At 41.3% G+C, this 27,175-nt stretch overlaps 1 protein-coding gene across 4 annotated transcripts; it reads left to right on the forward strand.

Moving 5' to 3' along the window:
• Positions 1–279: 279 nt before the first annotated feature.
• On the forward strand, positions 280–25,005 carry LOC139570336 (sodium-dependent neutral amino acid transporter B(0)AT2-like). Of its 4 annotated transcripts, none has more exons than XM_071392139.1 (12): positions 280–419; positions 9,547–9,766; positions 10,211–10,368; positions 10,808–10,928; positions 11,552–11,727; positions 15,341–15,451; positions 16,082–16,323; positions 16,500–16,683; positions 16,973–17,174; positions 23,190–23,349; positions 24,006–24,168; positions 24,521–25,005. In XM_071392139.1, exons 2-12 carry the CDS (start codon positions 9,547–9,549, stop codon positions 24,860–24,862), a joined length of 2,079 nt encoding a protein of 692 aa, XP_071248240.1. In that variant the 5' UTR covers positions 280–419; the 3' UTR covers positions 24,863–25,005. The 4 variants fall into 4 exon arrangements, with proteins under 4 accessions (XP_071248240.1, XP_071248242.1, XP_071248241.1 ...); XM_071392141.1 differs by lacking the exon at positions 280–419 and adding an exon at positions 899–915; XM_071392140.1 differs by lacking the exon at positions 280–419 and adding an exon at positions 1,450–1,823.
• The last annotated feature ends 2,170 nt before the right edge of the window (positions 25,006–27,175 follow it).

Consider the following 27,175-nt stretch of genomic DNA (forward strand, 5'->3'; position numbering starts at 1 on the left):
GGGGATTGGAAATGATGCGAAAATTACACTGATGGAAGCCACAATCTATCTGCAATATTAAAGCTGATCTACCCCATTAAAATATATATATTATGTCCCCCCCACTTCTAAAACCAAAGTTGCGCCAGCGTTGCAGCTGAGTCATTACAAGGAATCCTGTCGATGAATGCTTCGTAATCACGGGCACCTGAGCCTGTATAGGGATGTGACTGAAGGAGTGGGGTGGTTATGATTTATTTTTGTATTATCTTGTTTCAATACCCGGTACAGTAAGTAGGTGGCGGCAATACACCAATAGGTGTCGTCTGCCGTAGAACTTTAAAGAAGTAGTGCCCTCGTATCAACGTGGCGTTTGTGTCGAACTCGATGAAATTTGACTTTTTTAAAGTTAAGAGAAATAACTATTCTGTTACGCCAAGGTATTTATACTCATTCATTTAAAGCATAATATCATATTGTGTTGCATTATTGCTTTTATTTGAGAATAAAAACAATGAATATGTTAAGTGGAACAGACAGACTGTTTAGATGGTGCAAAATATATGGTTTTCGAAGTGCATGTTTTTACCTTCTTTTGAAATAACATGAGAAATGGCGAGCATGTTCACTACTCTTTTTTTCTAATATATTTCGTACTTGTTTGTGCCTTTAGCACATCGTTTTTGGGGGGTTGCATTGTTGGGCTTGGACGCCGCTGCTTTGTAAACCTCAACAGTTGTTACATCAGATTCTTAAATTTAGCCTGCTTCCCAAATTAGACTAGTTTGAGTAGTGTTATTATATCCACCTGGAATGATGAAGTCGTCATTCATATTTTTTCAAGTAACTATCAAGTAGGCAGCATGTTAACTCTAAACTATGTAATAGAATGCTAAAGAAAAAACAAGACACGCAGAAAGTTGCAACGTGGTATAGGTAGGTATTTGCCATTCCATGGGAAAATGAAATGTGGGTGGACCGCAGCAGTCACAACAAATTACTTGGGGTACAAACCATTATATAAGGTCTATGACACTGTTAAATAGCAGTGGCATAATAATGGGGGTATCATACCATATGCTATTTACATTGTTTTGTCTAATATATATATATTCTAAACGAATGACAATGACTTGTGGTTTATAAATATTTGAACGTGTTCTGTAATATTATTGTGCAACATTTACATTCATTACATAATATTGTTGATTCACATCAATACCACCTTAGGCAGATGAGAGTATGTATTTTAACCCAACAATAGTAGGCTTAGTAAAGCCATCGTCCAAGTGACAGCAAAAATAAGGTTAATATTATTTTATTTTTGTGGTAATATTTCAAAAGAAATTATGACAGGAAAAAAATATAATGTTGGAGGGATTTGTTGAAGCTAATTGAGTGGTTTCAAACATAAACCGACAAAATTCTCACATTCAGTACAGAATAATTTTGTTGCGCATAAGAATAATTGTGGCCCCTGCCCCCAAAATACGCGGCAGTGGAAATACACACGCCCACAAAAAAAACGCCTGCTTCTTTGAGGTCCCGAATGAATCTGATTAATATCGTTTAATAATCTATACTAACTCTATTGTTCGAACCAGAATGACTTTTCATGTGAATTTGTAAGCGATCGCTCACATATTTTGATCCCACTTCTAGCTACATCACGGCGCAGGGAATCTGGTTGTAGCTGCATTGTTGAAGTTGGATTTGGTGGATGCCACATGTTTCGTTACTACTGTTAGCTAGCTAACGCTAGCTAGCTTGGAGTTTTTTCTTTTTACGTCGCTGGCGGTCCTTACCCACTGTTCCTACACTGGAAATATTGAATTAACATAGAGGTCAGGTGAGTCTTTTTCAACATGAAGACATGCAATTTTAGACAAATTGGAATTGAGCTGAGTGGCGTGTTGCGCTTAGTTGATGCAATCGGTTCATTTCACCCATTGTCAATGTCTTGTATCTGCTATTACTATAGCAGGCCACCTGTAATGTTTCGTGATAATACAAATTTGATGCTTCTACATGTAAAGGACTGGCGATTATCTGGTGATTTAAAGAAAATAAAAAACATAAGTAGTAATTGGATGAGACAATGTCTTATGTTGTCACGTGGTGATTGCCCCTCTCCGAGTTGTCTGGGTGTTGTACAGTGCTGTGTTACAGTGGGAACTGGCTACATAATAGAGCCCCTAACCCAAAATAAGTGCTATTTTGCTGTAGGGTCATAACATTTGATTTCAATCACATTTTGACAGCACCCTCTTTTGATTAGTCATGTGACATGAAAATGGAGGTCATCGGCCACTGAGGTATAAAACCCCTACCCTAACCCTTTAACCATTTTAAATGTAAACTTCAATGAGGTAGGGCCGTCCCAAGGATCCCAGATAACATGGTCAAAAATAACGTCTACCTATGAACGGAATCCTTGGGACGGCCTAACTCTGACGTCACCCCATTGAAGTTGACATTTAAAATGGTTAAGGTTAGAATTTAGGGTAAGGTTGTCCCAAGGATCCCGAATTGCACTAACCCCCACACCACTTGTGGGTTTGCCCTAAGAGAAAACAATGAATATGCAGAAAAAAACTCATCCCTACTGTTAAATATGGTGGTGGATCTTTGATGTTATGGGGCTATTTTGCTTCCACTGGTTCTGAGGCCCTTGTTAAGGTTAACAGCATCATGAACAAGTATCACCTTTTCTGGCCATGATGAGTTCATATTCCCAAAGTACTCATATAACAACCATGCCAATCTTTCATTTAATTGTGCCTATTAGGGGGAGGGTGCTGAAGTATTGAAAACGGGTTCCAATAATGTAGACTCTTGTAGATTTTATTACTTCTCAAACAATCTTTCTTTGAGCAATTATAAGTATAAAAGTGTAATGTAAAAAATAAACATTCAATACAATATAGCTCAGTATTTGTATTTATTTTATACAGTCTTTTTTGCTCATCTTTGTCAAGGGATCCAAGAATTCCAGCCCCACTGTATTGGCCCATGGTAGAAGTGGTCAGAAAATAACTTTTTGGACCCGTATGCCAACACATTTTGCTCAAAGTTTACCCGTTTTGAATACCCTACCATGAGACACCCATGTCTCCATCGGTTGAGACACCGCATACTCTTGAATACAGGGTGGGTGTAATTTTAATAATACAAATATAATTAATAGAATGACTTATCCCTTCAGACCACTGCAATTTAGCTGGTACATCGTTGACATTTTAATTGAATTGACATTTTTGCTTCCAATTGCTGTCACAAAGATGGCTGCCTGTCAATCTACTGTTGAATATCAACTTAAATGGTAATGCCTATTCTATTATCTATATTTCTATCGATTTCCTATGGAAGTTTAACAGTAATTTAAAACAACAGATATTGTCATTTAAGTCAACATTCTCTGTGTGGACCTTCAACCATCTTTGTGCTACCATTTTGAATGTTGATGTTTACATTTTAAACCCACTTTAGTACGTTTATCAGTCTAAATATGACACCCACCACACTGTATTCAAGAGCATGTTGACTTAATTGATGACACAACACAAACACCTCTGATGAAAAATAGTGTCTAAGCTACAGCATATGAAGAAAACATTGACAATTGACATTAAAGGTAAAAAAAAAAAATGAATAAATTATCAAATAGTTTGACAATCCTATTTGTAAGCGTTTAAATAATACCAACTCAACCATTTATCTTTTCCAGTAATGAAGACATGGTTGTTTCATGGTAGGGTGGAGTATGCAAAACTTGGAGCCCCTCTATCTCCTAAATGTTTTGGCATTCGGGTAGAAAAAGTTATTTTCTGACCACTTCAACCATGGGCAAATATGTATCAAAAGTTTTATTCTAATCCAAAGGGGTACAGTCAAAGTGATTGAAATCAAATGGAACAACCCTGTAGCTAGGGTTGCACATTTTGGGGAATATTCAGAGGTGGAAACTTTCCGTGTGAATATATGAGAGTTAACGGAAATGTATGCAAATTAATATTAATACCATTTAAATGTAGATGTTTTTTGCATTTGATATATTTACCATATCATTTGGAGACGAACATAAACCTTTTACCTTATCATAAGTAGACAATTGCAAATTATTAAATCCTTCCAATAGAAAAAAACCCCAATTGAGTTACGAATTGAACATTAATTAAATGAGTTGACTTCACATGGGATGATTTCATTGAGCAACAAAAGGGAATATTGAATGACCCCAATGACCTGTAAAATGATAGTCTAGAAACTAAAGCTTTGGTTGTCTTCCTCTCAGGCTATCATGTCTTCTCCCTGGACCTCCTCAATGTCCACCTCTTGAACATCAGACTCTGAGGCCTCATCTTCACTGTCGCTTTCCAACCTTGTTGAGGTTAGCTTGTTGTCAGGCTCAAAAAGCCTAAAATTTGCCCAGATGGCAACCACTTTTTCAACCCATGTATTGGTCAGCCTTTTGCGTGCTTTGGTGTGTGTGTGTTCCCAAACAAGGACCAGTTGCGCTCCGAGGCGGCTGATGTTGGTGGGATTTGGAGGATGATGGAGGGAGCAGATCCACAAAGTCCCTTCTACCAGGTGGCTGATGTGATATGTTGGCACGACTGCCATATTGCATCTCCATCCCAAAGCACTTGCTTGGAAGTGTACTTCGCCAGACTGCCAAGAACCTTGCCCTCATCCAGGCCAAGGTGGCGAGACACGGTAGTGATGACACCATAGGCCTTGTTGATCTCTGCACCAGACAAGATGCTCTTGCCAGCATACTTGAGGTCCAACATGTACGCTGCGGCGTGTATGGGCTTCAGGCAGAGGTCTTCACGCTTTTTGATGTATTTCAGAACTGCAGTTTCCTCTGCTTGGAGCAACAGTGAAGTGGGCAGGGCAGTATGGATTTCTTCTCTTACGTCTGCAAGCAGAGTCTGAACATCAGACAGGATGGCATTGTCTCCCTCAATCCGTGCAATGGCTACTGCTATAGGTTTCAGGAGTTTCAGGCTGCTTACCACTCTCCCAAAATACATCATCCAGGAGGATCCTCTTGATGGGGCTGTCCATATTGGCAGACTGTGAAATGTCCATTTCTTGGAGAGACTCCTTCCCCTCAGACTGTCAAACATGATGACAACACCACCCCAACTGGTGTTGCTGGGCAGCTTCAATGTGGTGCTCTTATTCTTATCACTTTGCTTGGTGAGGTAGATTGCTGCAATAACTTGATGACCCTTCACATACCTAACCATTTCCTTGACTCTCTTGTAGAGTGTATCCAATGTTTTCAGTGCCATAATTTTCTTGAGGAGCAGATTCACTGCATGAGCAGCACAGCCAATGGGTGTGATGTAAGGGTAGGACTCTTCCACTTTAGACCAAGCAGCCTTCATGTTCGCAGCATTGTCTGTCACCAGTGCAAATACCTTCTGTGGTCCAAGGTCATTTTTGACTGCCATCAGCTCATCTTCAATGTAGAGACCGGTGTGTCTGTTGTCCCTTGTGTATGTGTTCTTGCAGAATACTGATTGAGGGGTGGAGATGATGTAGTTAATTATTCCTTGCCCACGAACATTCGACCACCCATCAGAGATGATTGCAATACAGTCTGCTTTCTCTATGATTTGCTTGACCTTCACTTGAACTCTGCATCAAGCAAATTAGTAGATAAAGCATGTCTGGTTGGAGGGGTGTATGCTGGGAGAAGAACATTCAGAAAACTCTTCCAACATACATTGCCGTAGTCGAGCAAAGGCTGTGTATGACTACGTTCCTCCATTGAGTCAAAACTTCTGATTCCTGGAGGAACGTGAGCTGTTGCTATCGATAAGGTGTCTGATTTGTATCATTTTCACCTCAAATAGAAATAGAGGGACTTTTGTCAGAGGGTGCTTGTTGTGAGCTCTGAGGGAACTTTATGCACTTGGCCAGATATTTCTGCATCTTTGTTGCATTCTTCACATATGATTTGGCACAGAATTTGTAAATGTACACAGCTTTTCCTTCTACATTAGCTGCAGTGAAATGTCTGCACACACAAAAGTAAAAAAATAAATACAATTTCATATACAGATAAATAGTTAAGAAGTTAGATAAAACAACACCTTTGTAAAATAAATGTTTTTAAATGAAACATGTATAGAAACAGGTGAAATAACACTCCTCAGTTGGCAGGCTCAAGTAAGCTAAAAACCCACATGGTAGCAAAAAACTAACTAGCAGAAATTGTTAACAAACAATGATTTAAACACACTTTGCTGTAGGCTACTATTTACTAGTTAACAAAAAATCATGTATGTCATATAAAATATATTCACCCCACCCAGTATTGTAATCCAAACTTACCAGTTAGCATGTAGTCCTTGGCTCAGACAGTGTAGTAGTGTGAGCTCAATAGCTTCTCATTAGTGTGCAAGATCTTGAGAATCAGCTGTACATGTGATGGAAGAATGCACTGTGCATGCAGACGGTTGCAATTCCATTGAATTGGGGCTAGTTTAACCAAAATATGCCACAAGACCTAGAATTGTCTTATGTGTATCCCACAAAACCGGTTCGCTGTTATAAGCTAACTTTTTTTACGAATTTAAGCAAAATTCCCAGGCTTAACCCCCCATGGAAAATTTCAGAATTTTGGGGGGGAATTTACCAGAAAGTTTCCGAGCCTTTGCAACCCTACCTGTAGCTAAATGCTGCCACAGTGAAACACCGAACAGAAAAGTTTTATGAACTTGGTGAATTCATGACAAAGAGAGGTGGGGGAGGCTACTACAAATAGGTTAAGTCTATTTGAATTCAATCACTTTTTGACAGCACCCCTTTTTGATTTGAACGAATCCTTCCACACATTTCCCTAATGTAGAAGTGCTTAGAAGGTGACTTTTTGGGCCTGAATGCCAAATCATCCAAAAGATAAAGGTACTTAGTTGACACGTTTTGCATACCATGAGACATCCATGTCTTCATACTGGAAAAGATAAAGGTTGGTGATTGATATCAGCTTACAAACAGGGTTGTTAAACTATTTAATCATTTCTGTAAAAATGTTTTATCACCAAATTGTAATGTAAACTGATTTAATTTAATATTTGCTGATGTTGTAGCTTAGCCCCTATTTTACATGGTCTAAGGTTTTTGTGTTGTGCTTGCCATCGGTTGAGACACATGAATACAGGGTGGAGTTTTGGCTGACAAGGTGACTGAAAATTTTGTTTGATGCAAGAAACCATTTTACAAATGGTCATCTTTGTGGTAGTAAAAATGTCAATTTCAGTGATGTACCAGTTAAATTGCAGTGGTCTGAAAGGATAGGTCCGTCTATGAATTCTATTTCTATGATTGAAATGACACCCACCTTGTATTCAAGAGCATGTTGTATGAACCGATGGGGAGCACAACACAAAAACCTCAGAAGTGAAATAGGGTCTAAGCTACAGTGTTACTTCAGAAAGTATTCATACACCTTGACTTATTCCACATTTTGTTGCACTACAGCCTGAATTCAAAATTGAATAATTCTCACCCATCTACACACAATACCCCACAATGACATTTTTGCAAATTTATTGAAAATTAAACACAAAAATATCTAATTTACATAAGTATTCACACCCCTGCATCAATACATGTTAGAATCATCTTTGGCAATCGCTGTGAGTCTTTTTGTGTAAGTCTATGAACTTAACACATATTTGCACATGAATTGTAAAAAAAATAATATTCAAGCTCTGTCAAGTTGGTTGTTGGTCATTGCTCACCAGCCTTTATCAAGTCTTGCAATAGATTTAAGCCAATTTACACTACATGACCAAAAGTATGTGGACACCTGCTCATTTGAACATCTCATTCCAAAATCATGGGCATTTAATATGACGTTTGTCCCCCTTTTCTGCTATAACAGCCTCCACTCTTCTGGGAGGGCTTTACACCAGATGTTGGAACATTGCTGCAGGGACTTGCTTCCATTCAGCCATGAGCATTAGTGAAATCGGGCACTGATGTTGGGCGATTAGGCGTGGCTCGCAATCGGCGTTCCAATTCATCCCTTAGGTGTTCGATGGGGTTGAGGTCAGGGCTCTGTACAGGCCAGTCAAGTTCTCCCACACCGATCTCGACAAACTATTTTTGTAGGGAATTTGCTTTGTGCACGGGGGCATTGTCATGCTGAAACAGGAAAGGGTCTTCCCCAAACTGTTGCCACAAAGTTGGAAGCACAGAATCGTCTACAATGTCATTGTATGCTGTAGCGTTAAGATTACCCTTCAATGGAACTAAGGGGCCTACCCGAACCATGAAAAACAACCCCAAACCATTATGCCTCCAACAAAATGTGCAGATGGCACTACGTATTGGGGCAGGTAGCGTTCTACTGGCATCGGCCAAAACCAGTCAGATTTGTCTGTTGGACTGCCAGATGGTGAAGCGTGATTCGTCACTCCAGAAAAAGCGCTTCCAGATTCCAATGGCTGCGAGCTTTACACCACTCCAGCCAACCCTTGGCATTGCACACTGTGATCTTAGGCTTGTATGTGGCTGCTCGGCCATAGAAACCCATTTTCATGATTCTCCCGACGGAACGTTCTTGTGCTGACGTTGCTTCCAGAAGCAGTTTGCAACGGATTTTACACGCTTCAGCACTCTGCGGTCCCATTCTGTGAGCTTGTGTGGCCTACCACTTCGGGGCTGAGCCATTGTTGCTCCTAGAGGTTTCCACTTCACAATAACATCACTTACAGTTGGCTTGGGCAGAAATGTGATGAGCTGACTTGTTGGAAAGGTGGCATCCTATTACGGTGCCACGTTGAAAGCCACTGAGCTTTTCAGTGATTCCATTCTACTGCCAATGTTTGTCTATGGAGATTGTGTACATTTAACCTTGTGTTTTAGGTTATTGTCCTGCTGAAGGGGACAATTATCTCCCAGTGTCTGGTGGAAAGCCGACTGAACCAGGTTTTCCTCTAGGATTTTGCCAGTTTCTTTTCCAGTGATGAAGACATGGATGTCTCATGGTAGGGTAGGGTTTCCAAAATAGGTAAACTTTTAGCACCATTGTCTCTTGAATGTTTTGGCATTCGGGTCTAAAAAGTCACTTTCTGACCCTTCTTTCATGGGCAAACATTTATGGAAAGTTTTCAATCAAAAGGGATGCTGTCAAAAAGTGATTCAAATGGATTTACCCAATGCACTTTTTGCTTGGTGTGCCCACTTTCGATTCACCCCATGCATGTAGTAGCCTATATGTATGTGGCATATTACTAGCCACACTAAACTTTATGGCTGAGATGATACCAGTATCGCAATATTTTTTCCCATGGCAAAAATTGAAGCAGACAACTCTGTTCCTTTAAAAACCTGCTGTATGTAAAATATTGTGTGCTATAGCTTGGAAAAGAAATTGTCATCCAGATACACATTTAATCTTTGTTTCCAGCATCAGGGCTGTTTTCCTAAAGAAGTTAAATCTGCTTCGTGTCTGGAAGGCTTCCTTGCCATGATACTAATGAGTGTCTCGATACTGGTATTGTCCCGGCCCTACTAAATTATATTGTTTCTATCTTTTGATAGATGGAGAAGCCTCCCCTGCCCAATGACGATTACACGGCGGTGACACCAGAGACTCAGCTGGGCAGCTTGGCTGGCGAGGATAGTCAGGAAGGCGTAGTGGAGCCCCCCGCCCGGGATGGGTGGGACAGTAAAGTGGAGTATTTCCTGGCTCAGGTGGGGTTCAGCGTTGGCCTGGGCAACGTGTGGAGGTTCCCCTACCTCTGCCATCAAAATGGAGGAGGTGAGGATGGTGTCAATATCAGTGGGTTTTACATTTGAGTCATTAAGCAGCCACTCTTATCCAGAGTGTCTTACAGTAGTCATACATTTTTGTTTTTGTTTTCTCACCTGGGCCCATACTCATAATGCATATTTTAGATCATAATGAAGAAGATTAGATGGATAAGGGAGACCTGATCCTAGATCAGCACTCCTACTCTGAGACATGTTATAAATACTGGCAAAGGTCAAACTACTTGAACATTTTCTTCTAATCTTTGCTGTGAATGCATTTGTCTTGGAAAACAATAACTCATTATGCCTTTTTAGTGCATCTTCAAATGTCCTAATGGATTTGCCAATATGATTCAATTACTATCCTCACTGTCATTAACTAACACTTGGCACAAGGACAGTTTTGTTTTTAGGCCTCATGAACAGTTTTATATTTTTCTCCTTCCCACAGGGGCCTTTCTCCTCTTGTACGTGCTGCTCATGATCCTTGTGGGCATTCCCCTGTTCTTCCTGGAGCTGGCGGCTGGTCAGTCCATCCGGCAGGGCAGCATCGGAGTGTGGAAGCACATCTCTCCCAAGCTGGCGGGGATCGGCTACTCCAGCTGTGTGGTGAGAGATTTAACAATGTAGCTGTCCGCTAGTCATACAAACTCCGGTCACCTGGGGCGGATTCATTGCGCCAATTCTGTTGCAAGAACTCTTAAACGAAACAGGGAGGATTTACCTGAATTTGTCCCAGAGCAAACGAGTTTCTATTTTGTTTTTATACGGATTCCGTAATGAATACACCCCTGACCTGACCACACATGGCCCAAGGTCAAGGATTAGCAATGCTTCAGTTTGAGCATGAGATTTGAAATCCTATGGGCGCATTGCATTTGACTTTAAATAACATCACTTGACTGGAGAGCGTTCTAATAGAGTTCAAAGTTGTATCCCGAACATGTTGTAAATATCAGGGTGTCGTATGAACATGAAATGCCTGGTAGGAGATCCTGAGGGAGACCAGAATGTGTTACTAACCCATGTAAACTTTTCTCCTTTTCAGGTGTGTTTTTTTGTTGCTCTCTACTACAACGTGATCATCAGCTGGAGCCTTTTCTACTTAGGAAACTCATTTCAGTATCCACTACCTTGGCAAGAGTGTCCTAAACACGGTAACATAACTGGTAAGTAAACACTCCCATAGCAACGACCCATCAGCTGTGTCTGAAAAGCTGCCGTATTCCCTTTATCAGGGATGGGCAACTTTGATGTGGGTGGGGCCCACAAAAAATATCTGAACTCATCATGAGGGGCCACAGTGGGTCTGCAGTACCCAGATTGATAAGCGGCAATAATTTTTTTGGCAATTTAATATTTAACTATATGGTGGAGCCAAATGTCTTCAGTTATATGATGGTCAATGCATCGATAATTCGACCATCCTGACCACAAGTTAAATAATTTACCAGTCAAATTTTTGGGGCTGACACGAGCTAATTGAGTGACTGTCAGTGGCTGACATAACAATCGAAAAACTGCTGATGCGCAACCACGTTTCAATTGCACCTGCTGTATTCTAACTGTTGACAAACAGTAAGTTGAGACCCCGACCGAGTTCCCCAAAAATATTTATACTATATATATAACTTTGTGTGAAAATTGATTCTTGGGGGCCACCAGTTTCGCCATCCCTGCCCTATATAGTGTACTATATAAGGAATAGGTTGTCATTTCGGCTGCAACAATCTTCTTCCATATTCTTTGCCTAACATTTTCACCTGACCATTGCTTTGTTTCTTAATCTCAGTGAAGGAATGTGTGGCCAGCAGTCCTACCACCTACTTCTGGTTCCGGAAGGCTCTTAACATCACCAACTCCATCAGCGAGACGGGCGAGTTTAACCCTGTCATCACCTGCTGCCTGCTGGCCGCCTGGACCATCGTCTGCTTGGGCATGTTCAAGGGCATCAAATCCTCTGCCAAGGTACTGAATGTTCCACTTAAAGGGGAAGTTTATCCAAAATCCACTAACTCCCAAGTGATTCCATACATTGAGTCTAGTTCAGTGGAGTTTGCCCTCTCCCCCAAATGTCACTGTTGTTCGATAAAATATCCAGAGAGATGAAGACGGTTAGTAGCAATTAGAAATTGTAAATACTCTCGCTGTGTATGTGTAGCAAGCATTTAAGCGATGATGGATATGAATGAGATACGCAATCTGAAATGATGGGGACAGAAAACCGAAGGAATTCTAGAAGTTACAGCTGTTGCTACCTTATTTCCATGGCGCAGTGCCAAAATACAAAGGGGTGTTTTGACAAGTGAAAGCGACATCGCAAGCGTGCGGAGCTATGTAGCCCGATTCTTGACGTTCGAGGTGTTCTTATTGTGTTATTACCATTGCACCATGTTATGTAGACATATAGACCTAAGTGCTCTAGAAGGTAGAGTATATGACGGGGGTTGAGAGACAATTAGACATTGTGTCACCTTACATTGCAGATTAGAATATCCCCAAAAACATTGTGATAAATAAACATAGGCTATGTAGTGGTTTGGGATAATGTGAAAACATAAACCCACTAACGGTCCCACTCATAGAGGTTTATGATAAGAGATCATTCAGTAAAGTTTAGCAATTTACTCGTTAGATTATTGTCCATTTTGCCCAGGTGGAACAGGAAATCTGAATCAACCCACCCAAGCAAGGACTTCTATACCCTCAGCTTCAGTCTGATGGAATGACTGAATCTGTAACTTTGTGTGGGCTGAGTCAGACTCCGATAAGGGCATATTTGCTGGGTAAAAAAAATATTTGTAGATTTTAGTATGGCCATAGGCCTGTCTGTGTAAATGTTTGGAATGTTCCCATTCGGGAAATATCCCACTGACGTCGAACTTCATGGAAGCTTTTAAATTCGTTCAGTACTAAAGAATTTCTCTAGATGGAGAACTACAATCAAAATCATATAGCATATGTAAATCAGACTCATGGTTGACTAACTCGATGGAGATTCAAGAGATCCTTAACAGGGATGCAAACTAGTCACCTTTTGGTGAAATTCGCCGTTTTGAATCCGAAATAGGTGACATACGTGATTCGTGTAGATCCGATGAGAAAAGTTGGGGCGGGGGGCTTTGGATGACTCCTGGCTGTATGCGAACGAGTGGTGCGCGTTTGGAGCAATACTGGCTGTATCCAAAGCTCAGCCAATCGTTCACATAACAGAATACAGCACGCGACTGAAGAGAGAAAAGACAATCAACTTGCTAGTTACAGTATCAGCGTGCGCTCTGGAAAGAGTGGAAAGGCAGTTTACCAGTTCATTTACAGCAGTATGTTAGGGTTGCGTCAATTCAATCTGGTATAAGGACAAGTATGACAATGAGTCACTAATTGTATGCTATGTACTTTTTATTAACTAAGTAATAAATGGCAAATGCAATTTCCGTATATACGGGTTCACTGTAACATCACGCAGGATGAAAACAGAGAAGACACTTGTTACTGACAAAGACATTATAATAAATACTCATGACAGAGATAGTTCCCACTTCCGAGCCGGCCTGTCAGAGTAGAGACTGGGCGTGGTTTAGACTTACCCAGCCTATCGTTGATGTTGGCGCCTTAAGCCAGTCCTGGCCCCTTAGCGCATGTGATGTCCCGACGCTGTTGCTGTGTAGATTACGCTCCTTCACCCCAAAGACTGAGGTCAGCCAGCTCTGTAATATTGTCTGAGCTATTCGCACCTGTATACAATGGCCACTGTTCTCGCTCAAGGCTAACCACAGCTCAGCTTCCCAGCACTCTTATCTGGCTAACTGTTACTTCTAGCACACACACACAGACACCCAGGCTCCCAGGCCAACAGTTTGTCAATATCCAATCACATTTAATACAGTTGCTAATCACGTTTGTTATAGTATTGGGTTATAGTGCATAACTCAGAACCTCACAGATGTTCTTCGTGTGTATAGTTTATCTGTTATTGTCTATTGTACACCATAGTCAGCAGTCTCCTGATTAACCCCCCTACCTCTACACCCCTCCTGTGTCTCTGTAAGATTAGCAAAGTTTCGGTCACACAGTACAGCGCACACACATTTCACACTGCTTGTTCATATCTTATGCTCAGATACATTTGTTGCAATTTCAGGCTGTGGCCTCATGGTTAGACAGAGCACTGGTAAGAGTAGAGACTAATGGAAAATGCAGGTTCACATGAGTCAGTAATTCAAACTTTAATGCATAAGAAGCCCTACTAGCTTATAGTTAGTTAAGCATGTCAAAAAACCTTATAAAAACCCCACAAGCAGCACGTCCCCTGAACGATAACGAAGAGCTAGGTGAGAAGCCTGACCACGGAGACGGGTGAGAAGGTGATGGAGCGTAACAAGTTACTTCATAAGCTGTAACCGAAAAACAACTGGCATTTGGAAAGTTTTGAGGTGAGGGAGAAAGGTGGTGGAACAAGTGCTGTTAGCATTGTTAAGTGTCTTGCTAGCTGGATCGCATTATCCGTTAGCTAGCGAGAGAAATGTTAAGCAACATTAGCCTACTGATCAAAGAATTGAGTTTATGGTATTAAAATTTGCTGGCTAATCAAGTCAGACAGCTAACGTTAGCTAGCTAATGTTACAACATCAGATGAGCTGACGTTAGTAACCTAACCAATTCGCTATAGTATTAACGTTAACTGGTAAAGTTATAACGTTACGACTCATTGCCGTTCAAGTTATAACGTTCGTTTCTTACTGGACCCTGGGAAAATATGAAATGTTAAATAGCTAACTACTATCTGTAAACGAATGCTTTCCCTCTACAGTATGTGGTTAATTTTCAGAATGAGAGAATTAGGTGAAAATGAGGTGTTGCTTGTTAAACAAGTGGATTCAGGGATCAAGTGTAGCTGGATTGGATAAAAAGGGGTATGCCAGGTGTACTCTCTGCCTGAAAGAGATCAATTATGCCAACAAAGGGAATCATGATCTGCTGGCACATTGTAGAACAGATGTCCACAGGAAGAAAGTGTATGATGTGCAGTGTAGCCCAAAGATATTGCTTTTGTTGTATTGAACTTGACAGTAACGTGTGTGAGTGAGGGGGGGATTATTTTATGTTTTACTCAGTTTACGGCCACTATAATAGAGCAAAAATAAAATGCTTGCTTGTTTCATTCTATTTAGGATGTTTCCCCCCCCCCCAAATGCAGTATTTAGATGTGTGTGTGGTCACAAGCATTCTATTATAAAGGCTGTCATGGCTAACTGCAATATTCGTGTATTGTTTGTTTTTTTCATTTGCAGTTAAGTCTAAGCAACAAATAACATTGGATTGCTTTCTGTACATTTTTTAGGTGCGAGTTAGGTTCACATTAACCACTTTTTATTTTACACACAGACGGATCATGTATATCATATTATTTGTTTAAGTAGTTAAAACCTGTATTTCCCCCCTAGCAGGGATTTTCTGCGTGTTTCAGTGAAGAAGAAAAAAGTGTCACGTTTTTGGGCCCTCACCAGTTTGCATCCCTGTTCTAAATGAATGTTTTCCCTGCTGTAAGCCTTATCTACCCCTCCTTCTCTTCTCGTCCAAGGTGATGTATTTCTCCTCGGTCTTCCCCTATGTGGTGCTGCTGTGTTTCCTCATCAGAGGGCTGATGCTGGAAGGGGCTGCAGAGGGCATCAAGTACATGTTCTACCCTAAGGTATCATCATCATCCACCCAGCACACTGCTTGTATGAACGATAGTTATAAGGGAAAATAGAGGGTCTGGAAAGCCAGAACCTGGCTAATACTAATCCATACAGCCTGCTTAAGCACACACACATAACAAACCCTGTTAGTGTGTTTTGTAACTTCTTCTGATTTACTCCAAAGGGGTATGTGGTTCAGAATTTCTCAGCTTTTGAAACCATGGCAATTAACAAACTAGATACACTTTGGTCATGTAGTGTATGTGGACACCTGCTCATTGAACGTCTCATTCCAAAATCATGGACATTAATATGAAAGACTTTCCATTAGACGTTGGAACATTGCTGTGGTGACTTGCTTCCAGAGACAGTTTGGAAATCTGTAGCGAGTGTTGCAACCAAGGACAGACGTATTTTACACACTTCAGTGCTCAGCGGTCCCGTTCTGTGAGCTTGTGTGGCCTACCACTTCGCATCTGAGCTGGTGTTGCTCCTAGACTTTTCCACTTCATAATAACAGCTCTTAGTTGCCCGGGGCAGAAATCTAGCAGGGTTAACTGACTTTGTTTCTCCACTGACTCTCTCCCCCTCGCTCTTTTTTTCCCCTCGCTCTCTTCACCTCCCCTCTTTTCTCCCTCCAGCTGGAGATCTGGGGTGAGGTGCAGGTGTGGCGCCAGGCGGCAACGCAGGTTTTCTTCGCCCTGGGCCTGGGCTTTGGCTCGGTCATCGCCTATTCCTCCTACAACCCACGCAGCAACAACTGCCACCGCGACGCCCTCACTGTCTCCACCATCAACTTTCTCACCTCTGTCCTCGCCACGCTGGTGGTGTTCGCCGTGCTGGGTTTCCGCGCCAGGGAAGTCGCATTGCGCTGCGTGACTCAGTGAGTGTGCTTTTTTTGTGTTTTTTTTGCTAAACTTGAGGGGGCCAAATAAAATCGCCCACGGTCCACCAGTTGGAGTAATCTGTTAAATGCCATGCCTACTCGGTCAGAAAACTCTGGGCCGTTGCTAAAATGTACAATGAACTGACTGCTTGTTCTCCACCCTCCCCTCTCAGTAACTTGGAGAAGCTGTCGGAGCAGTTCTCATTGGGCCCTCTTGACCGGGACCTGCTGCCCGTTATCAACATCTCGGACCCCAGCTCGAACCCCCTGGAGGCCTACAGGGACTGGTTCAAGGTTCACGGAGCCAAGGTCCCTGGCAACCTCACCGACTGCAGCCTGGAGAATGAGATGAACAAAGTAAACGGTTGATCTTGCGTTCAAGCCTGCCTCTTCTTTTACTGCATCTCACTCTATATTCTTTGAGTTACAGCTTTGTCCTCTTTATTTGGAAACCAAACTAACCTGCCTGTTTGTTGCTCCTCCCACTCATTATGAATTAACAAATTACATTTTAGTAGGGTTATTGCTAAAATGTGTATATAAAATGTAAAGATAAAGTTTGGATCTGTTGATGCTATGTCACGATAAATGTAAATCTCTTTCTCTCTCTCCCCTTCCCTTTTGCCTTATCCTTCCTCTCTCGCAGGGTGTGGAGGGCACAGGGCTGGCGTTCATAGCCTTCACAGAGGCCATGACTCTGTTCCCGGGCAGTCCCTTCTGGTCAGCCCTGTTCTTCCTCATGCTGCTCAACCTGGGTCTTAGCACCATGTTTGGCACCATGGAGGGCATCCTCACACCCCTCACCGACAACTTCAAAGTGCTGAAGCGCCACAAGATCATACTCACAGGTAAAGAGTGTCTCGTGACCCAGTCAGGCAGCCTAACGTGAGTTTCTGACCTCAAGTTTGTGAACATACAGTGGGGCAAAAAAGTATTTAGTCAGCCACCAATTGTGCAAGTTCTCCCACTTAAAAAGATGAGAGGCCTGTAATTTTCATCATAGGTACACTTCAACTATGACGGACAAAATGAGGAGAAAAAATCCAGAAAATCACATTGTAGGATTTTTAATGAATTTATTTGCAAATTATGGTGGAAAATAAGTATTTGGTCAATAACAAAAGTTTCTCAATACTTTGCCTCGTCTTTTTAAGTGGGAGAACTTGCACAATTGGTGGCTGACTAAATACTTTTGGCCCACTGTATATATTTTATCTACCAATTTTCCTTGACGAGAAAATTGATAGATTCCCGTTCAAAACGGAACTGCAATTTAGAAATAATAATTCCAGTGCAAAAAATCTGGCATGACTATACCACTGTAAATCGAGAAATATACACATTGATCGAACTGTTTCATGTATTGGGAAAGTATTCAGACCCCTTGACTTTTCCCACATTTTGTTAATTTACAGCCTTATTCTAAAGTGGATTAAATTGTTTTTTTTTCTCATCAATTTACACACAATACCTCAATGACAAAGCAAAAACAGGTGTTTAGAAATTGAAATTACATTTAAATAAGTATTCAGACCCTATACTCAGTACTTTGTTGAAGCACCTTTGGTGCTGCACAAGCAGTGTGCAGAAATGTTTTTGTACCCTTTCCCAGATCTGTGCCTCGACATAATCCTGTCTCGGAGGATTATGGACAATTCCGTCTACTTCATGGCTTGGTTTTTGCTTTGACTTGTACTGTCAACTGTGGGACCTTACATAGACAGGTGTGTGCCTTTCCAAATGATGTCCAATCAATTTAATTTACCCCAGGTCGACTCCAATCAAGTTGTAGAAACATCAAGGATGATCAATGTAAACAGGATGCACCTGAGCTCAATTGAGTCTCATAGCAAAGGGTCTGAATACTTATTTACATAAGGTATTTGTTTTTTATTTTTAAAACATTTCTAAAAACCTGTTTTCACTTTGTCATTATGGGATATTTTGTGTAGATTGAAGATAAAAAAATATTTAAATAAGGCTGTAACGTAATAAAATGTGGAAAAATAGAAGGTGTCTGAATGCTTTCCGAATGCTCTGTATTTGTTGCAATTTAATCCAAGTCGCCGCCATATTTTGTTGATGTAGCCTAGTTTTTATGTAGGAATCTGTGAAGCACTGTTGGCCAACTGGTAACTTGTTGAGGTTATTACAGCCTAGTGAAAATGGTCTGTTTTTACTTTATGATAAGACTTTGACAGGGAACATATCAGATTCTCCTCTAAACAAAGCAAGGAGCGGAGATTCAGCACCATGGATAGCGCCGCGGTTGATCAATTCCGCCATGCTTTTGTAGTGTAACGTCATGGAACAATGTTACAAATGTCTATTTAGGACCCAGTGTATCAGCCGTTTTGTTAAGTGAGCGAGTAGCGCACATATTTTGAGCCTCTGACAGTGCCACACAGGTAGTATGAAGATTGTCTACCGTAACTGTGTCGGTCTCGTGTAGCCTATTCATGATAGTCTGCAATTCAAGCCATGAAGTATTCTATTGGGGACTTTGTTGTAAATATGGCAGGCTGTTAGTGTTGTGATGACTGGTCTTATGTATGAATGAAGCCATAGAGTTATGTCCAGTTCATGTAGCTAATCGCACGTGCCCATTTTGCATTTGTGTGTTATAGCAATTGTATATTATTGGCCCGTCATTATTTTTCTCAGGAAACAGGAAGTAGCTTGGTCAGGAAATCTCAGGATACTGTTTACTGGTATTAAACCCTATTTGGGAACCACTGGAAGAAAACTACAGGTCAAGTACCCTAAAGGCTTATTCACGTTGGCAGTTAAGTGTCTCAAATCCAATATTTTTCCACCTTCGTAGGTGGTTTGAAATCAGATATAAATCTGATTCCTGTCCATGCGACTTGTCTGAACGGTCAAATCGGATGTATTTGGCCTCAAGTGGTTTTTAGACTTATTTGGCATATCTTGTTGCTTGCTAGCTACTCTGACAGTTTTTACAAGAACATGTAGTATCTAACTAGCTTGTTAATTGTTTACAAACAAATTGAATGTGCTATAAAGCTAAACAGAATTATAAACGCAACATGTAAAGTGTTCGTCCCATGTTTCATGAGCTGAAATAAGATCCCAGAAATGTTCCATTCTCACAAAAAGCACATTTCTATGAAATGTTGTGCACCTTCCTGTTACTGAGCATTTCTCCTTTGCCAAGATAATCCACCGGACAGGTGTGGCATATCAAGAAGCGGATTAAACGGCATGATCATTACACAGGTGCACCTTGTGCCGGGGACACAAGGCTACTCTAAAATGTGCAGTTTTATCACAACCCAATGCCACAGATGTATCAAGTTTTGAAGGAGGGTGCATCTTATCCTTTGAGGCTTTAAGTGTTCTTACATTATGATTTTGAACATTTAAAGAAACTGGGGAAACGTCCATGGCAGGCTTACATGAGTGATGGGAAGCACGAGCACCACTTAAGTTGTTTTAAGTATCCCTATTATTACGGGGCTATCACTCTATTAGTGCGCCTGCGCAGCAGTCTCGTTGTTGATGAACCTGGCCTGAGTGCAATGGCAACCATGTAGTGTGCTAATACAGTTTAGTAAACGTTGTTAAACTGGAACCTTGTCATTGTGTCATTTCGAGTTAACAACCACCAATCAGACTACACCACTGTGCATATGTGTTACGAATCCCTTTGGCCCTGCAGTCTAGGGGGGATGGATACGAGACCCGTAATAACTCATGCAAATAATAACAGTGAAAAGGAACAGTGAGAACTAATAACCACAGACAACTTAAATCTACCGTCAAACACTCATGTTTTTTTTGTTTAAACACATGGTAATGGGGAGGGGGGAAAGGGGCTGAGCTGGACCCAAGGAAAGAAACAATAAATATTCAAAAACACCCCTAAGCTAGACTTGCCTGCTTCAATACAGCTAGCTAACTAACCAATAAAATACAGCGGGTGGTCCGCCCAGTTCTAACTAGTGTTCTTAGACAAAGTATTCCTACTGGTAATGTATGCCCATGGGCGACTTGGCTGAATGAAAGAGAGATTGAGTTATTGAGAAAGCAACTGACTGGCTTTTTTATTTTTTTTATTTAAAGTTGTATTAAGTTTTCAATCAACCAACCAAACACATTCCACATTCACAGATGTGACAGACTTTATAAAAAAAAATAATAATAATAATAATAAAAAGTTACATATATATACATACATACATACATACATACATACGAGCCAATAATTCGTTTTTAGATTTTACAGCACCTTACACAACACGCATCTGCTCATCTCCCTGATCCCCCCCATTCACTCTGTCCAATTTGAAATATAGTTGAGTAGTGTAGACCAGAGTCTATCAAACTTGGGCTGTCTCTTGTGGAGGTCATAAGTGAGCTTTTCAAGAGGGAGAAAGTCAACAATCTGGTCAATCCACATTTTAAATGTAGGAGAGGTACTAGAGGCCCACAATAGAAGAATACATTTCTTAGCAAAGTATGTAATGGTCATGAGCAAATTTTCTCTGTCAGGATCAAGAACAAAGTCCTGCTGGGCATTAAGAAGATAGAGACACGGGGTCATATCAAACTGTACATCTAGTATTTTCTGTGCAGCAGTATGTATAGATTGCCAAAATCTGGCAATCTCTCTACAGCTCCAAAATACATGCATATAGGTTCCACTTTCAGAGGTACATCTTTTACAGTTAGGAGAAATGTCTGTTTTCATTTTATGGAGTCTCAAGGGAGTGTAATAAAATTTGTGCAAAAATTTGTAATTAGATTCTTTAATTTTTACATTAGTAGAGGAGCAGTATACCCTGTCGCAAACCTCCGCCCATAACTCATCACTGATAGTCAGACCAAGGTCCTTTTCCCAGATTATTTTCAAAGGAGTAAAGGAGGAGCCTCCTTTCTCAGAAAGGAGTCTATAGATATAGGATATTTTGCCTTTAATGGATTGTGCTGTGACAAGAAGGGTTTCAACTTCATTCAACTGAGTTCTAAACCTCCTCTTGGAAGTAAATGAGGAGATGACATGTCTAATTTGAAGATATATATTTTTTTAAATATTTAAAAATAAAATGGGATCTTGGCACATTGAATTCACTGCAGAGCTCTTGAAAGGATTTCAGTGTAGTGGTCTTCTGATGAAATAGGTCTGAAAAGGTCCTGATTCCTAGAGTATGCCAAAGATTAAAGTTGGCATCCCTCAGGGCTTTTGGCAAGTCTGGGTTGCCTACTATAGGTGAGTGAGAACATATTTGGGAGGAGATGCCCAGGTATTTCTTACAGTCCCTCCACGCTAGTAGGGTGCTGTAAATCACAAATGTTTTGGCTATGTTGCCCACTTCACTAAAGTTATTAATGAATATAGTTGAGCTTAGTGGCAATGAACCACAGGATTGGGCTTCTATCTGGATCCACGTTGACTCTTGTCTGTTTGTGATCCATGTTAGCATGTTGCGGATTTGGGCAGACCAGTAGTACAATTGAACACAATTATTCCTTCGCCCCCTGTTTTCCAGGTCCTGTGTTTTCTCTTCCAGCTGCTCTATTTTTTTTCAGCATGTGCTATTGTTTCCATCGTCTGTCAATAAGTTTTCCGTGGATAGGATTTGCCCCTCTACGTCGTCCAGGCGCCCCGCGTTTATGGTTATCTTGTTGTTTATGTCAGGCAAAGCATTTTCCAGGATTGTCACCTTGCCCCCTATCGCACTGAGCTGAGCGTTAATGGCATCTAGTTTAGTGTTGAGTTCTGTACGTTGGGATCTCAGCTCAGAAAAGATGTCTTCGACAGAGTGCGAGGTTGGCATTCGTTGGGCCTCGGGGGGGGGGGGGGGGTCCTCTTGCTCCTGGCGCTAGCTTTTTCTGAAGCTAGCTGCTTCTTGGAGGCTTTTTCCGTCGCTAGTGCTCGAGTCCGGGTAAAAATGTCACCTGTAGTGTCGCCTTTTGTAGCCGCCATGACTTTTTGACTAAAGCTAGATTAGGAATTGGAAACTACTTGTGCGGAGCTCCTAGTTCATGCGGCCATCTCGTTCAGGAGTCACGTGATCCCCTCCCTGACTGGCTTTTTAAACCAAGGGGATGTAATTGGGTAGGGGAAAAGGAGCAGGTGTGTCTTAAGCGACTGATTGGTGACTGATTGGCGGCACCTGTGAATAGGGCAGAAGGAAAGAAAATACACACACAGGATACCTGTATCCGTAACAACACGCCTGTCATTACTATGACAACTAGTGTAGCCATGTCAGCAAATGACTGCTGTCTGAACAAACACATACGATTTGGTAACTTGTAATTGGTGTTTAGACTGTCAGTATTTCAAAAGGGATTTGAAAAACAGTCGAAGTTCGGTAGCCCGAAGTCTACGCCCCTTCGTCGGTGATTGGTCAACTACTTACTACTCCCAGTAGGAGTGGGACCTATGGACGGGATTCTTCAATTAAGTGTTTGTAATTTAATGAGAGAGGACTAGTTTTCATGCAACATTTTTTCACTTGAGAAATACTGCACCAAACATCTTAGTTAGATGTAAATTTGCCTGACTAAGGCCTGCTTGGTAAAAACATCAAAATGAATTACAGATTTCTTGATTTGTCTATTTTGAGGAAGTGTATCCTGGCTGAGTTGTTGCTATGGCGTCTCAAGAAGGACAAACATTGCCACTTTTTTCCCTTGTTTTTCAAGCAAAGGTCTTTTCAGAGAGTATGCGAGGCACAGACGTTCGCTTCGCCTAGGAGCAAACCAAATTTTAATATGCGGTCACGTTTTATAAGATGGCATCATAATGGGGCCTGACTGTTCGTCCTGACTCCTCTTTAGTAATGCCAAGTATATCTGGGTGGGATCTGTAATGTTCTCCCTCTATCCCCCAGTGTGTAGCTGCATCATCGGCTTCCTGATTGGCATGCTGTTCACGCAGCGCTGTGGGAACTACTTTGTGATGATGTTTGACGACTACTCCGCCACCCTGCCCCTCATCATCGTGGTGGTGTTTGAGTGTTTCAGCGTGTCCTGGGTGTACGGTGCTGACCGGTAAGAACCTATTAGCTACAGTGACTGCATGAACCGCTTGGCACACCTCAGAAATTAGATGAGACAATTTATTTCACAAAAGCGGAATATTCATTAAAGACATCCTCCGGTACTTTGGCGACTAGTAAGTATTTTTTGAAACCTCCCCTTTGTAGTGATGTGTCAATGTGTAGTTCATACATGCATAATCTATGAGCAGATTACCTAAATTAGACACGAAGTCCCTAGTTTTAAAGCAATTGTTTTTTGGAAGATGTGCGGTGCCACTTTCCCTACATTTACCCCCACATGGGCCAGCCCCCTAGCAATTTGAGTTTCAGCCAATGAGCTTCAGCCCCTCGCCATTTGAGTGACAGCTAGCAAGACACACACACAGTAGAGCCAGAGAGAGAGCTATGACGTGGTGCACATATCTGACATTTTCAGGGACCACATTTGACTCGTGGGTGCTACTTTCAGAACTACTGGCTAAAAATTGTACAAAAGTACCGGAGAATATCTAATGAAGAAATGTAATCATACTTGAATTATTCAAGGTAGAACGAAAGTGGCTCCAAATGTGGATTTAAAACATTGATCCTTCAGGTTGACTCGCTGTGTCTGACTGTTTCCCCTGGTCTCTCACTGATCATTGCCTTGTATATCTGAATGATCAGGTTCCTTGATGACATAGAGAAGATGCTGCACTGGCGCCCTCCTGTGGTCTATAAGTACCTGTGGAAGTATGTGTGTCTGCTGGCCATGCTGGGACTGCTGGGAGCCAGCCTGCTAAAGATGTGCTTCAAACGGCCCACCTACACTGCCTGGAACAGAGAAACGGTTAGGCAAAACTAGGCTGCCTATTGTCCTCAGTTTGGATCGTATTATATTTAACCAATAAGGCCAGAGGGTGTGGTATATGGCCAATATACCACGGCTAAGGGCTGTCCTTATGCTTGATGCAACGCGGAGTGCCTGGACAGCCTTAGTCATGGTATATTGGCCATATAATCACAAACCCCTGAGGTGCCTTATTGATATTATAAACTGGTTAAAAATTTAATTAGAGCAGTTAAAATAAATATTTTGTCGTAACTGTTGTGTACGGTCTGATATACCACGGCTGTCAACCAATCAGCCTTCAGTGCTCGAACCACCCAGATGTATTTAATCATCTCGGTCTCTCCCTCAGGCCTCAGAGGAGACTCTGGACTACCCTGACTGGGCCCTGGGTGTCTTGGCTGTTTTGATCATATTCGCCACGTTGCCTGTTCCCCTGGGCTACATCCACTCCACCCTGAGGAACAGAGCTAGACGCAACTCCATAGGAAGTGGCCTGGGAACCGACATGGGGGGCGTATACACTAAGTGCAGCACCGTGGAGTGTGACACCCCCGTAGCCGCCCTATTGGACGAACACCTGGAAAGGAATAGAATACCTAAGGATTCTCCCTCGCCATTGGCCGAGGAGAACCTCCGGCTCCTCCCACAGAGGGAAGGGGAAGAAGATATAGAGGATTCAACTAGCGTGTGAGGGGGAGGAAACAAGGAGAAAACAGAAGGACTAAAAGAGGGAAATATGAGCTGCTAGTTGGCTTGATGTCAGATGTTACATCATGGTACCATGAAAGAATGTATACTGACGTATACATTGAAAAATATATTTTAAAGATCAAATTACTAGTTTTAAAAGATCCTCTGCTTTCAGATGTTCTCTATTTTAAATAATATGAATGTAGCCACGTTGGGTTACATTTCATTTTTTATGCTATATTCCAGAGAGGTGAAAAACTGCTTGTCAGTAAAATCCCTAAGGCTCAAACTGTTGTTTATAAGTGAGGAGATATGTGTTGCCAAGACGTTGCCTCAAATGTTCAAACCTGCAACCCACCTAAGGTGTTTTTCCACACCACTGTACTTGGTTGCTTACAGATAAGGCTCATGATATTCACTTTGAAACACAATCAATGGAACTATACTTTTCCGCCCAACCTGTGGTGGAAGGGAATATTCCAGTCCTTAAGAGTTCTTTACCGCCCCATATCATGAGCCTTATCTGTAAGTAACCAAGTATGGGATGTTAAACATAAGTGGTGTGGGAAAACACAAGAGGTGGGTTGCAGGTTTGGCAACACATCTAACTTATAAACAACAGTTTGAGCCTTAGGGATTTTATTGACAAAGCACAGTTGGTAGTAAGGTGCCAGTATCAATTTGATCAGTATAGGAGCACGAGCACCTGTTTGTGAAGTTGGAAAATGGATCTCCGCACACTCAGGATCAATACACAATTTCCAATTTCTTTAGGCTGCGCTTTCAGTCGTCAGACATTTATCAGAGCATGAATGATTTCTTTACACACATGGTTACAATTTAGCTTCCTTTTACTTGAGCCTATTGGTTTTGATTCAGTTTAATGTAAGTGAAATGTTTCAAAGTGGCTCCGTATCCTCAATACTGTATTTTGTCTGTTGATGAGGATATGAGCCATGAACTTGACATAGTGAGGTCCAATAGTATTTGGACAGTGACAATTTTGTTGTTTTGGCTCTGTACTCCAGCACTTTGACAATGTCTATGGGGTTAAAGTGCAGACTGTCAGATTTAATTTGTGGGTATTTTGATCCATATCAGATGAACCATTTTTGTACCTAGTCCCCCCCCCCCCCCCCCAATTTAGGAAATTAAAAGTATGGGGACAAATCAACTTGTGTATTAAAGTAGTCAAACGTTCAATATTTGGTCCCATATTCCTAGCATGCAATGACTACATCAAGCTTGGGACTACAAACTTGCTGGATGCATTTGCAGTTTGTTCTGGTGTGTTTCAGATTATTTTGTGCCCAATATAAATTAATGGTGAATAATGTATTGTGTCATTTGAGTCACATATGTAAATTAGAATGTTTCTGAACACTTCCACTTGAATCAGTCCCTCTAGGATTTAGTGGGTCTCTGAAATGCTACTGTCCAAATATTTTGAACCTCGCTGTACATTCCACTTTACTTTTAGATGGAATTTGATGGTAAGTATTTTTTATTTTTTTTACATTCACATTGTGTTAAGATACACTTTCTCAAAGTACTATTTATACAAATGTGTAATATAATGCAAGTACTACTTTTAATGTTTCTGCCATATTTTTTAAAAAGTTATCTTTAGTGTACGTGTTTTTTAAATTACAGAAAGAAAAGCATCAGTCTAGAATTATGGTAGACTTTTCTGACTTGTGCTTGAAATGTTTGTTGCCTTAAATCACAGGTGTCAAACTCATTCCACGGAGCGCCGAGTGTTTGCAGGTTTTTGCTCCTTCCTTCTTTTTGATTAATGAATTAAGGAACTCCCCACACCTAGTTGTGTAGGGCTTAATTGAAAGGAACAACCAAAAACCTACAGACACTAAGCCCTCCAAGGTTGATTTGACACCCCTGCCTTAGTGTCTATCTGCAGTTGCCATAAATGTTGGGATTTAATAAATTGACTTGGGTTCTAACTTGAAATATACTTATTCCTGTTACCATATTAGAACTTATTGATTATAATACATTTATATGTAGGGGTGAATAGAGAGACAAGGGGAAGTACAGGAAGTTTGTTCAAACATGTTATTGCTGAATATCAATATTTCTAAGGAAGGAGGTAAAGAGCAACAGTTCAGTTTCAGTTCCTGATTAAGGCAGGCCAGTTCCTGTGCAACTAGGACCAGGAGGGGGATGTGGAACTCAACTCGAGGTAAGGTCAACAGTTGAAGATAGAAGCACATGCCTATGAAGGTTCTAACGGTAGGCTATTTCACCATCGCATACTTTTAATGTGGGGCTATGACAATCAATTGCAGTCTAACAT

Source organism: Salvelinus alpinus, chromosome 3 (genome assembly GCF_045679555.1).
Source record: "Salvelinus alpinus chromosome 3, SLU_Salpinus.1, whole genome shotgun sequence".
In the NCBI taxonomy this organism is placed as follows: domain Eukaryota; kingdom Metazoa; phylum Chordata; class Actinopteri; order Salmoniformes; family Salmonidae; genus Salvelinus; species Salvelinus alpinus.

Coding starts and splice junctions, on each gene's coding strand:
- LOC139570336 (XM_071392139.1), top strand. CDS start 9,547: ATGGAGAAGCCTCCCCTGCCCAATGACGATTACACGGCGGTGACACCA. Junction 9,767..10,210: donor CTGCCATCAAAATGGAGGAG/GTGAGGATGGTG, acceptor TCCTTCCCACAG/GGGCCTTTCTCCTCTTGTAC. Junction 10,369..10,807: donor TCGGCTACTCCAGCTGTGTG/GTGAGAGATTTA, acceptor TCTCCTTTTCAG/GTGTGTTTTTTTGTTGCTCT.